This window comes from Grammomys surdaster, unplaced genomic scaffold, assembly GCF_004785775.1.
Source record: "Grammomys surdaster isolate TR1022 unplaced genomic scaffold, NIH_TR_1.0 64, whole genome shotgun sequence".
Lineage (NCBI taxonomy): Eukaryota > Metazoa > Chordata > Mammalia > Rodentia > Muridae > Grammomys > Grammomys surdaster.
In genome coordinates this window covers 7,259,630-7,272,782 of record NW_021604566.1, presented here as the reverse complement: position 1 = coordinate 7,272,782, position 13,153 = coordinate 7,259,630, and the positions used below count along the sequence as shown (strand labels likewise).

Sequence of the window (13,153 nt, the reverse complement as noted above, 5' to 3'; positions counted from 1 at the left end):
ACACCCACACTCAAACCCCAGAAATCAGAAGATTAGTGCAGGAGGAGGAATATCTGATTGAAGACAACCAAGGCTACATAGTTTCTAAACAACAACCAAAAAAAAAAAAAAAAACCCTTCTATTTATTCACTTTTTAAAATTGTCTGTACTATTTCATTAATAATGTCCAGTACTAAATGTATGTTGATATTTTTTTTACACTGTCCTTTGCATGCTCCCTCTCACTCTTTCTCTCCCTTTCTCTGTTTCTCACTTTTATTAATAAGTTTTAATTTTCTTGTTTATTTTGCCTTGAAAAAACGTTTTATTAACTAGAGGGAAATAATTATTCCTGATGGTAAAATGCATATAGAATTTTCACAACTATTGTTTTATAAAACCTTTTAGATTTTGCAATAAATTTTAAGCATTTTGTGAAAGAGTACAAAGAATTCCCACATATCCTCCAGTCATTGTGCCCTTGGTATTTAACACCACAGTGTGTTTTATCTTAAGCTTTCTCGGTCTGTAAATAAACTTCCTAGCTCTGTTTTAGAATGTACAGTGTCTGAGTTCTCCATTTGACCAGCATGGTCTGCTTTCTTCTGTCTTCCCAGGTTACTATAACAACAGCACTAAGGTGGCTGTAAAGACCCTCAAGCCTGGCACCATGTCTGTGCAGGCATTCCTGGAAGAGGCCAACCTCATGAAGACCTTGCAGCATGACAAGCTAGTGCGGCTCTATGCAGTGGTCACCAAGGAGGAGCCTATCTATATCATCACAGAGTTCATGGCCAAGGGTGAGTGGCATCCCAAGTCCATATCCCTAAAGGAGGCAGGTTTCAAAGCAGAGAACACTCAGCTCTAATGTGAAGAAGCAAACTCAGTACTGGAAAGTCAGAAAGTAAGAGAAAGAGGATATTTTGTAATCATAGCCTGGGAACAGCATTTTTCTTCCATGCTTAAAATATGAATAGTCATATTTCTAAAATGGCTTATTTTTCTTCTTCAGCATAATTTAAATTTCTGAGTGTTACCTTAAATTGTTAACGTAGGATCTGAGGATGTGTCTGAGGTGGAGAGCTTATGTAGTACACAAACTTTATGTTTTCTAACCCCTGGGGGTTAAATCCTTGTGTTATGGAATCCCTAAAGAAGAGGTTTGAAGCAGCCATCTTTCCTTATTAGCCCTTTGGGAATGGCTATCAATCAGAATTTTTTTCCTTCACCTTCAGTCTGATAGAGATACTTATAAATGCTCACATTTTTTTTAAGTCTTTGGAAAAATGAATATAGGGAAGAAAGCAACATGAGTAATAATCTTAAATGAATAATTGCTCCTGCAAGTCGAATTAGAGTGTACTGCAGTGGCCAATATGTTAGTAACTGCTTTTAGTGCTTGTGATCATACCTGGGTCCTCACTCATGGTAGACAAGCACTCTAACACTGAGTTAACAGATTGGAAGTCCTATTAGCCAGCAGACTAGAAGCATAGATATTACATATTATAACTTAGTATCTGTTAATAATTTCTATTCAGAAGAGCATTTACTCAAAGCATTCCCCAGAAGGGGACATGTGCTGTCTTAGTTATGTTTTGTTTTTCCCAAGGTTGGGTAAGTGCATTCTCATTGAGCTGTGTCCCCAACCTCAGGGATATTGTTAAAAATATACATAAAACTACATGGCTTTGGTTGCTATAACTGAGAAACCATACTCAGGGCTAGGTGCTTTGTCATTTGTAAGTGTGGCATTTCCTTATAATAATAATGTTCATTGAGGCTTACCACTTTGGCCAGTGATTTCCGTGTCCAAGGACTAAGCGCTATTCCGTGATACTAAGCACTTACCAACTGCCAAGCCCACAGTGTATAACTTAAATCTCCTTGCTTACATCCTTACAAGGATGTAGAGCTATGTGCCCTACTTTGCAAAGACTTGATGATACGAAGTAGACCAAGGCTGCCTGTGAGATCGGTGCTTGTAGTTCTATGGGAGAAGGAGGTTTCATAGATATGAAACCAGAGGAAGTGGGTGGGGGCTGCTGTGAGCGCTGCATTTAGGGAACTGACATGTCTCCAGTGCAACAGCTTTCCCAGAGCCTCGGGCCTCTTCTGAGGTCTGTACTTTTGCTGGAACAAGTCAGAGCAATACTAGCCTGATGCCTGGAAGGGAAAGGCCTTCCGTGAGACATGCTTCCTGTCTTTCTGTTCCAGACAAGCTGACGAGTGATCAGGCAGCTGCAGAATGTCACCACACTGGCTAGTTCTCTGAATCATGATTTCACATAACTATATCGAAAAGTTGCCACCATCTTCCCCTCTACCCTGAACATAGTTGGTCAATAGTAACAGACTGAAAGAGATTGGGTTTGACTAATCTCAGCAAAAAGTTTTATAACCAGCCAGAACTACAAAGCCCATCAGTTTATGGGGTCTTCTCCCTAATGGCAATCTTCTTTCTCAGTACTGGAGATTATCAATCCTAGGGTCTTGAGCATGCTGGATAAGCACTCTACCCCTGAGCTCCACCGCAAGCCCTTTGATGGGAATTTTTTTTCTTTACTCATGTGCTTGCATTGCACTGACCTATCATTCCTCTGTCTGCAGGTAGCTTGCTGGATTTCCTCAAGAGTGATGAAGGTGGCAAGGTGCTGCTCCCAAAGCTCATTGACTTTTCAGCGCAGGTGAAGTATTAGAAAGCCCAGTGAATGTTTACTCTTGCAGATGCAATATCTCTTCCTGGTAGAAGGAACTCCCCTTGGATGCTTCAGAGTCGTGTGTGTGTGTGTGTGTGTGTGTGTGTCTGTCTGTCTGTCTGTCATCAGACCTGCTGGTATATCACTTTATATGAAGCAGGTCAACCTCTTTATTCTGGATTACTTTCCTGTAATTCATAGATACAGTGCTCAGCATTCTGAAAAAGCAATTCCATATTGTGTAAATACAGCAGCTTTTAAGTCATGCATATGTTTAATCAAGAGTGACTTAATAGACTGATACTTTGGAGTCCTGGCATTCTTGAAGGGAGACCTGCGTCCCCTGTCTGCTCTTCCTCTTAAGCCCGAGTGTATGTCTCATTAGGAGTCTGAGATGCAATTGTTTGTAATGTTTCCAATACTAACTCAAGAGTTAACTGTTTATTTTGGAGTCACATACTTCCCCAAGTGTGTTTATAAGGCAGGGCAAATTTACGCGGAATCCAAACTATACGCCTGGTGCACTAAGGAAATGTACATTGAAGGAGAGGAACGGAAAGGAACCAGAGGACCTGCCTTCTTTGCCATCCTTAACTCCTATCCTGGCCTTGGCTCTGAGGTGCCATTGCCAGGCGCCACACATTCAGGATCATAGTATGAAGATGACTGCCCTGCAGTAAAGGCAACATGGCTAGGTGCAGCTGTGGATCCCACAAAGCTAGCAGAACAGGAAGTAGAGAAAGCAGAAGTCTGATAAATGTCTATTGCACTGAACACAGATAAAGAGGCCCTCTGCTTTAGGGGTTGTAGGGTTTCCTACTAGGCTGAAGATTAGAGGACCACGGTAAAGGTTTGTCCCATGGGCTAGGGATAAAGAAACATGGCACATGTGACCTGAGGCCTACACAGACTCACTCTTCATCCTCGCTGAGGGTCAGTTTGTGCCCATAACATTTTAGATCAGACTTTACAAACAGCAGGGTGTATGCTGTATCTAAAGGCTGTCTTTCTCCTTTGCACCGGTATCTGTATTTGGTCTTGTACATATTGTTTGATAAAATGTTATCTTGTAGCTGAAATTCTGAGGTCTAAGACTGAGTGTCTGAGGCTGCCGTATAAAGGGTAGTTTTCACTGACTTATAAATAAGTCAAGGGAATAGTTGCTTTCTGAGCCTTTGTAGTTTACAGAACCTGCTATGACCGTGCATCTGGATACCAGGCCCATTTACAGGACTCCACTTTAACTAGCCTAAATACTGTTGTGACTGGAGAGGCTAGAAACAATCAAGACACCACCACTGTCCTTTCTAGCTTGTGCCAGATGAGCTCTTATTTCCATGTCCCAGAGCACGTTTCCTGGGAGGTGCCCCTGGGTAAACTGCTGAATCATCAAGGTGAATGTGAAACCCATCATTACTGAGAGTGTCACAGTTAGCAGCAATCAGGCATAGCCTGAGCATGCAGGCTTAGAACAAACTCACTCACTTCTCCCTTCCCTCCTTCCCTCCTTCCCTCCTTCCCTCCTTCCTTTCATCCCTCCTTTCCTCCCCTTCCCCCTTATTCCTCTCCCTCCCTTCCTCCTTCCCTCCTTTGCTCTTTTTCCTCCTTATCTTCCTTCATTTCTTCATAGATTGAACCCAGGACCTGTACATATGAAGCCTGTGTCTGTTACTCAGCTACATCCCCAGGCAATTTGTTTTCTTTGTGCCTAAGCTCTAGCTCCTTCTGAGTTCATATTCCTTCAGAACCCAAGCCTCACCCAGACTCTCCCGTGCTCTTTCCCTTGGGGTGCAGCTGGTAAGAGCACTTGTTTTCCCTGCTTCATTAGTATTTGTTCCATTTGCTTGTGACTATTCCTGCTGTGACTAAGGTGGTGGACTCACCCCTGGTAACAGTCTTACACATTGATTTCTACAATGTTCCTGTCACTACGGTGATGCCCTGGGTTCTGTTTATGGTGGCATTATGCAATGTGTTTTCTTGTCTTTCATGTGTTTTTCTGAAAGTCTTCATACTTTTCAAGCCCTCTCTTAATTTTTCACCTGCCACTAGTTAACTTTGTCCATTTTCTGTGGTGAATCACAGAACAGTGAATAGTAATGAGACTAATCCAAGTAGATAGCCGGTGACCAAGTACTGAGATAATCCTCCCCTGCACCCTGTATCTTTTCCCCAGCTTATTTCTTAGGGTAGCAATTGGATGAATCCACTCAGTATTTGAGAGCTAACTTAATCAGTGAGCAGAGTGTATGATATGTTGATGATCACTCTGTCCCGGTACCATTGTTGTGTATGGTCAAGAATGGAGAAAAGTGGCCGGGCGGTGGTGGCGCACGCCTTTAATCCCAGCACTTGGGAGGCAGAGACAGGCGGATTTCTGAGTTCGAGAGTTCGAGGCTAGCCTGGTCTACAGAGTGAGTTCCAGGACAGCCAGGGCTACTCAGAGAAACCCTGTCTCGAAAAACCAAAAAAAAAAAAAAAAGAATGGAGAAAAGTAGTGTTCACCATGGACACCATTACCTTCAACAGCAGAGATTAGTTATCAGGACTGGAGATGGGTCTCCTAACAATCATAGCCGCAGAAGAACAAGGAAAAGCATGAGGGGGGCAGAGTTGGGACTTCCCCATGACCTACTTCTCTACTTTCTCTTTCCCACCCTCTCTGGGTGTCCAGTTGAGACAGGAAACCCATGATGCACATGGCCACCTCCCAGTTCATGTGAGAGCTGATTTCATCACTTCCTGTCTCAGGAAAGCTCCAAAAAGTCTTATGAGGCACAAGTGTAATCCAGGCTCTTCAGCAACACCTCCCTACCCCCCAGCCCATGTACCTTCTGCTCACAGGGGAGAGATGAAGGAATTTTGACTAGAACAGATTTCCTCATAGCTTTTCTCCTTGCACTTAATAGAGCTGCTTCATGCTTTTCTTTGCTAAGAGAGGAAAGTGGTGTCTTAGAAGACTTGACATTTCTGAGCAGATTATCTTCACCTAAATTCCAAGCGATAGATGAAGCTAACTTGGCAGAAGAGGTTGAAATTTGTTGGGAACATCCTGGGACAGAACCAGATGTGGAATCACAAGCTTGTAAAACCAAGGGGGAAATAATTATATTTGAATATATTTGAAGGACTGTACGGTGATCAGATAAAATCCCTTTGTCTTTCTGACCCAGTGAAGCAAAGCATTTTTTGCTACTCACCATCAACGTCTCTGAAATGCAAACACAGTTTGCACTCAGAAAAATACAGTTATCTCTGAGCAAAGCTGCAAAAGGCCATCTGTTATGATCATGCAGTAATCATAGCAACAGTTAACGTTTGTTTTAGCTTTTAGTTGATGAAGCAATCCCCCTTACCCAGTGAGAGCCCAGCAACTCTGATGCACTGATATTCCTGTTTAATATGTTTTACAAATGCATGAGTAAAAGATTTGCACGTAGAATCGCTAGGACTTAGTCCAGGATCTTTTGACTACAGACGATCAATCAGCAATTTTCACCTGTATTGCATTGGCATTGGTGCTCAGTGTTCATCCTGTGATGATTTTCTACCTGGCCTGGAATGGCGGGTGTTTTACCTCCTTTGCAGGTCTTTCCTTTGCTGGTAAGTTAGCAATTTCTTTAACTCCTTTCTTCTTTCTGTTCATCTATATTGTCAACATACACCTTTCTTTCTTCTGAGCCCAATCTTGAACTCCTGGTCTTCTTGCCTCAACTCTCCTCACATATGAATTGCCACACCTGACTAAGTCATTGCATCCTCAAGATGTATCTTGCCATTGGTATTCAATTTGAAGTCACAGTCTGAGTTTGAAATTAGTAAGCTGAGGAGAGGAGCAAATCTCAGTTCAAGTGTTTCTCAGCGTCTTTCAGTAGCTAGGAAACTAATCTCTCTGGGATAAATCAGCTGGAAGGGGTAGGATGGAAATGCTCTTAGGAAGCTTCTAGAGTATTTGACAATGTCAGCAGATGCAAAATGACATGAATGTTGTCTCTTTACTCTGCCTTTGTGAGGAACTGAAGAGAAGTCAGGCTCTCATTTCCCAGCTCATGGCTGTTATCCAGCCTCATTCCTTCACCATCACCATTGCTCCCATAACAACCTAACAAAGCAGCTTGACCTGTGGGCTGTCACCTCTTTGGGTATCAAACAACCCTTTCACAGGGGTCACTACTAGGAAAACACAGATATTTACATAATCATAATGGTAGCAAAATTACAGTTAAGAAGTAGCAATGAAGATAATTTTATTAAAGATTGAGGATCACCACATCATGAGGAACTGTATTAAATGGTCACAGCCGTAGGAAGATTGAGAACCATTGTAATAAAGGATGTACTTCATCCTCAAAGCCTTGTTTCAGATTTAAAATGTAAATTCAGCACTAAGCATTGATTCCTACACAGGTGCCTGCAAGGCACGCATTGTAGCACACCAAGCTACATATCAATCACCCCCTCAAAACTAGTATCTGTAGGCTGATTGCCAATGCCAGCAGCATCAGTTTATTCCAACAGAGGAAGAGGCACTGACACATAGGATCCAGCTTGGCTTGTCCATCTGCTGGAAACCACAATGATTCCCACTTTCTTGGTCTTTCCTCTTTGCTGGGACTTTTCAAGTGTGCCTCTTTATTGGGGCCCTTGATGGCACCAGAACAAGAAAGACCAGAAATGAAGTGGACATTCATTAATTCCCAAAGAATATTGTGATCGGAAAGCTGCTGTAGATAAAGGGGCCGTGGTGATCAGGACAAGATGCCTCAGTGTGCACCTTTGCCTGGAAACCATGCCTTCCCAATGCATGCAAACCTACACGACTACACAGGGTCGTTGCCTCATCCTGTGGAACAGAAGGAGTACTGCTGCAGTTTTGTAAATAGCACCAGGTTAGGCGTTTTACAATCTCAGCTCTAATATTCCATGACACAGAAACTCCTTTTCTACTGAGACTACATGAATTGTCATTCTGATATAATTAATGATTTTCATGTTCTAAACAAAGGGACATAAATATATTATATTATTTTAGTTGCCAGATTGAGGCTTGACGATGTTCTCTTTTCGAAATTAAAAAATATTTTAATTGATAGAAAGAATTGTGTATATTTATAACATACAGTGTGATTACTTTTGTCAGTTGTTTTTGAGACAGAGCCTTGCTATGTAGCCCAGGCTGCCCTCAACTCATCGACATTCTGCCTTCAAAATGTTGGGATTACAGCCCGTATGCTATCATCCCAGTTCAGTGTAACTCAAAAAAACAACACATTTTTGTGTTTACATGTTTGTGCACATGCATACAAGTAAAGTTCAAAGGATAATCTACAGGACTCTGTTCTCGCCTTCCATCATGTGGATTCCCTGCATCCAACTCAAATCGTCAGGGCTGGCAGCAAGCACCATCACCTGCTGAGCCATCTCAGTGAACATTCAAAACTCACTTCCTTACCTGTTTTGATAGACACAGTAAGTTCCTGGTAACTGTTGCCACCCTTTTATACTTTAGAACCCTAGAATTCATTCCATATGTTTTACTGTAATTTGACTCCATTTCTCTTTATCCATTTTGAATAATGAGTTTCATTCAAAACTCATTTTAAGCATGTGGCTTAACCCGTGGGGCATGAACACTTACAAAAACAGACAAGTGAAACTGGAGCCTATGTCGGGATTGCAAAACTGGATAATAGGCAGTTTTCTTCTAGCAGGGAAACAGAAAACAAGCCACTTAATTGTCAGTTAAAAATAATACAAAACAGGAACTCTATTTGTGTGTGTGTGGCGGGTAGTGAGGTTAGCATATTAGGCAGAGGGACTGTGGTCACAGACACAAATGAGGCCGAGGAGTCTGGCCAGTGCAGCCTTGTCTTGTTTTCTTTTGGGTTTGGTGTTTTGGTTTCAGGGTTTAGTTGTTTTATTTTTTAATTTCTTTTTCAGAAAGAACCTCTCTCTTTAGCCTAAACTGGCCTCAAACTTTCAATCTCCCTGCTTCCAGTAGCCACTGGGATTATAGGTGTGTGATAGCACATATGTCTGTATTGTTTGAACCTGGTTGGAAATTGTCCCAGCCCCAAGAGTCAGATCAGCCTCAAATCTTGATGCTGTTTAGTCCAGGATGATAGTTGCTAGTTTATGTTGCCATGAGCCACAAACCAGCTTGCTCTTTGGGAATGTGTCATGGCATCCCACAGGGCCAGATTTAATGGAGTGAGTGGCTTAGAGACAGTAAGGGTCCTCACCAGAAGTTACATTCAAAGCAGAGGTAGCACTTTAAAAGAAGCAGCTCTGTCAACCTTGGGCCAGCCTTTCTTGGGATTTACCTGTGCTCTTTTTACCTTCTCCATATGGCTCTGTCTCTCCTCTCTTTCACCCATAGTGAACAGGGAGCAGGGCGTGCAGGAAGCACAGTAAGCAGGGAGCATAGTATACAGGAAGCACAGCCTGGGTCCTTGCTAGGAACGGGGTGAGTGGGACACACTGTCTCCCAGAAGAGAATGGCTTATTGTGGGAGGTAGGTACATCATGGATGAGAACAGGGTTCAGCACCAGGGATGGGGCCAAAGCTGTCTGATTATAAGCATCTTATTTTTTTTAATTTTATTTTCCTCTTTTTTTATTGGATGTTTTATTTACATTTCATATGTTGTCCCCTTACCCTATCCCCCACCCACCCCCGAACCCCCCAACCCCCCACCCCTCCTCCTTCGTCTCTGTGGATGTTACCCCTACATACCCCCCACTCCCATCTCCCCACCCTCAAAATTCCCACCCCCTAGGGCATCCAGCCTTCATGAGGTCAAGGATCTCTTCTTCCACCTATGCCCAGCAGAGCCCTCCACTCTTACATATTCAGCTGAAGCCCTGGATCCCTCCCTAAGTGCTTCCAGGCTGGTGGTTTAGACCCTGGGAGCTGTAGTTGGTTGGTATTATTGCTCTCCTCATGGGGCCACAAACCCTTTCAGCTCCAATGGCCTTCACTCTAACTCCTCCATTGGGAACCCCATTATCAGTTCAATGGCTAGTTGTGAGCATCTGCCTCTGAATATGTCAGACTCTTGAAGATCTCTGAGGAGACATCCATATCAGGCTCTTATCAGCATGCACTTCCTGACTTCCACATCAGCATCTACCTTTGGTGACTGCACATGGGATGGATACTCAGGTGGAATGGTCTTCAGATGGCCCCTCCTTCAGTTTCTGTCCCTCACTTTGTCTCCATATTTGCTCCCTTGAGTATTTTGTTACTCCTTCTAAGAAGGGCCGAATCACCCCCACTTGGTCTTCCTTCTTCATGAGCTTCATGTGGCCTGTGAGTTGCATCTTGGGCATTTCAAACTGGTTCAACTGGAGGGCAATATGTAGAAGAATGAAAATTGATCCATTCTTATCTCCTTGTACAAAGCTCAAGTCTAAGTGGATAAAGGACCTCCACATAAAACCAGATACACTGAAACTAGTAGAAGAGAAGGTGGGGAAGACCCTCGAATACTTGGGCACAGGGGAAAAGTTCCTGAACAGAACACCAATGGTATATGCTCTAAGATCAAGAATTGACAAATGGGACTTCATAAAATTGCAAAGTTTCTGTAAGGCAAAGGACACTGTCAATAGGACAAAACGACAACCAACAAATTGGGAAAAGATCTTTACCAATCCTACATCTGATAGAGGGCTAATATCCAATATATACAAAGAACTCAAGAAATTAGACTCCAGACAACGAAATAACCCTATTAAAAAATGGGGTACAGAGCTTAACAAAGAATTTTCAACGGAGGAAACTCGAATGGCTGAGAAGCACCTAAAGAAATGTTCAGTATCTTTAGTCATCAGGGAAATGCAAATCAAAACAACCCTGAGATTCCATCTCACACCAGTCAGAATGACTAAGATTAAAAACTCAGGTGATAGTAGATGCTGGCGAGGGTGTGGAGAAAGAGGAACACTCCTCCATTGTTGGTGGGACTGCAAGATGGTGCAACCACTTTGGAAATCAGTGTGGAGGTTTCTCAGAAAATTGGACATAGCATTACCTGAGGATCCAGCTATACCACTCCTAGGCATATACCCAGAAGATGCTCGAACATATAACAAGGACATATGCTCAACTATGTTCATAGGAGCCTTATTTATAATAGCCAGGAGCTGGAAAGAACCCAGATGTCCTTCAACTGAGGAATGGATTCAAAAAATGTGGTACGTTTACACAATGGAGTATTACTTAGCTATTAAAAACAATGAATTCGAGAGGTTCCTAGGTAAATGGATGGAACTAGAAATTATCATCCTGAGTGAAGTAAGCCAATCAAAAAAGAACACACATGGTATTCACTCACTGATTATTGGATATAAGCATTTTATAATGTTCTCAGAGCACTATAGATTGGGAGGCTGGACGCCAGTGGGGCAGGAGAGCTGGAAGACAGGATCATTCCATCAGCTTGGGAAAGGCTATAGACTGCAGAAGTGAGCTTTGAGTACAGGAAGTTACTGCCTAGAAAAGAGGGCAAGAGGGTTGCAAACGAAGCATGTGGTGAAATGGGAGAGGCCAGTGAGCAGGACATAGGTGCTAGAGAACCTGCACGTGGCTGTCAATCACAGTGAAGTGTTTTGTAGATTTAACTCCATGGTTCACAGCTGTATTTGAACAACATGAGCAAGTGTGCTCAGCTAAAGATCTCATCTGGACTGTGGCAGTTTTGCTCTCTTTGTTAATATTTTGGCACTTAGTGATTAATAGATGGTGTTTGCAGTCACTATGACATCCATGTAAAACTAGCCAGGTGGGTTCCTGGTGATACCACAGCATGCAGACTCCCAAGACACAAAATCATGGCAGGCTGCTTGGCATGACTGCTCTGGAGTGTTAAGGACTGACTGGCCTCTGCATCAGGAGTGTGCTGTCAAGTCTGTCCTTGACATGTTGGATACAGGAATGATTAGAAAGGAGGGTCGTGGTGTGGGTCTGACTTGACTGTCGCTGCCAAGGGTCCATGGGTAAGGAGTGGCGATGTGAGCGCTTTAAGAAGTAGCTCACCTGGGGAATCACAAGACTGTCCCTCCTGCCCTCTGGTTTCTTTTTGCCACCATGAGTAGTATCTGAAAGAAGTGCTTAAAAAGAGAAAAGGAGGAAAGGGCTATGTTGATTTAGTTTGGCTCATGAGTCAGATGTTTCAGTCCGTGGTCAGCTAGTTTCATTGCTGTGAGCCTGGAGTGAAGGAAAACACAATGCTAGTAAGAGAGCCTGTCAGAGCAAACTTGCTTACTTTATGCTTGCCAGGAAGCAGAGAGAGAAAATGAGGAAAGTCCTGAGTGTGGCCTTCAAAGATATCCCCCAGAGACATCTAGCCAAGCCCCACCTGCTAAGTTTTCCTTACCTTCCAATAATGATGTCCATAGCTATTGTAAATTCAGGGCTGGGGACTTGGCTCAATGGTGATGTATTTGCCTACTACACACGAAACTGGGTTCCATCCCTATTGCTGTAAGAAAAACAATTCACAAATGGGGTGCTCACAGTCCATACACTTCTCAGTAGCACTGTCAACTAACCATGAGTTTTATTAGGAGACAGTTCTTATCTAAGAAATAGGCGGAGCCTTGCCAGAGCTGGCCATCTGTGAGCTAAATAAGCCTTCATTGCTTTAAAATTACCTTGCCTCCAGTGTTTTATGATGGTGACAGAAAACTGACTGTGTTATACAGGAAGAACTAGAGTCTGGAGGTGGGGTCAATAGTAGATGAAGAACGTGCTCAGTCGTCTACACTAGCAGCTGTGGGAGTGGCGTCACCCGCCCTGGAGTGAGAAGAAAGTTTGGAATGCTGTGAGCACAGCCTACAGGCATCCGGGGTTTCAGATGCTTTGCTTTGGGGTCTGGGACTTTGAAGAGGGGTGGAACTGAAGAGCTCCAGGAAGTTGGGCTGTAGACAGACTTAAATAGGGTTTCAAGAGAATGGATGAAGAGGTAGAGGTTGATCCTGAGAGGGATGTACAGGGATGGTAACGAGAGAGCAGGCATAAGGTGTGTCGTATCCTTTGTGGAGCAAGCAAAGCCACAGAGCCAGCTACCCATGGAGGAGGATTTTCCGAGAACAAGAAACATTTCATTTTGAGGAAAGAGCCTTCTGAGAACTTTGCTAGACCCTTCTCCGTGCACTGGTTTGGGGGGAAAGTCCCTCTTGTCTGTTTCTCTCCCCCATTCCTAGACTTCTCCTCTCCTCCTAGTCTCTGCCTGACTGTTCTTCCTGGTCTCTCCTACTTCTGCTCTCCCATCGCCCTCCCCAGACCATTCCCCCACCCTGTACTTCCTGTTTGCACACAGAGGGAACTGTAGAGTTTTCATTTCTTAAGTAGGCTTATACTAAGTCTTAGGAAGGCAAAAATGGAAATGAGATTACATGGAGAGTGACCTGTTAGTCATTGGTCTTTACAATAAATGAACAAGGAAGCAAACAAGAAAACATGTTGGCT

The 13,153-nt window shown here is 43.3% G+C and overlaps 1 protein-coding gene across 4 annotated transcripts in view; it reads left to right on the top strand.

Annotated features, from left to right (window-relative positions):
- Window positions 1-13,153, top strand: part of Lyn (LYN proto-oncogene, Src family tyrosine kinase) — a 112,563-nt gene that overhangs the window by 74,567 nt on the left and 24,843 nt on the right. For all 4 annotated transcript variants that reach the window (XM_028770338.1, XM_028770330.1, XM_028770346.1 and 1 more), the window contains exons 9-10: window positions 598-780; window positions 2,591-2,667. In XM_028770338.1, the coding sequence (XP_028626171.1) occupies window positions 598-780; window positions 2,591-2,667 (260 nt within the window). The remainder of the gene's footprint in view (window positions 1-597; window positions 781-2,590; window positions 2,668-13,153) is intronic.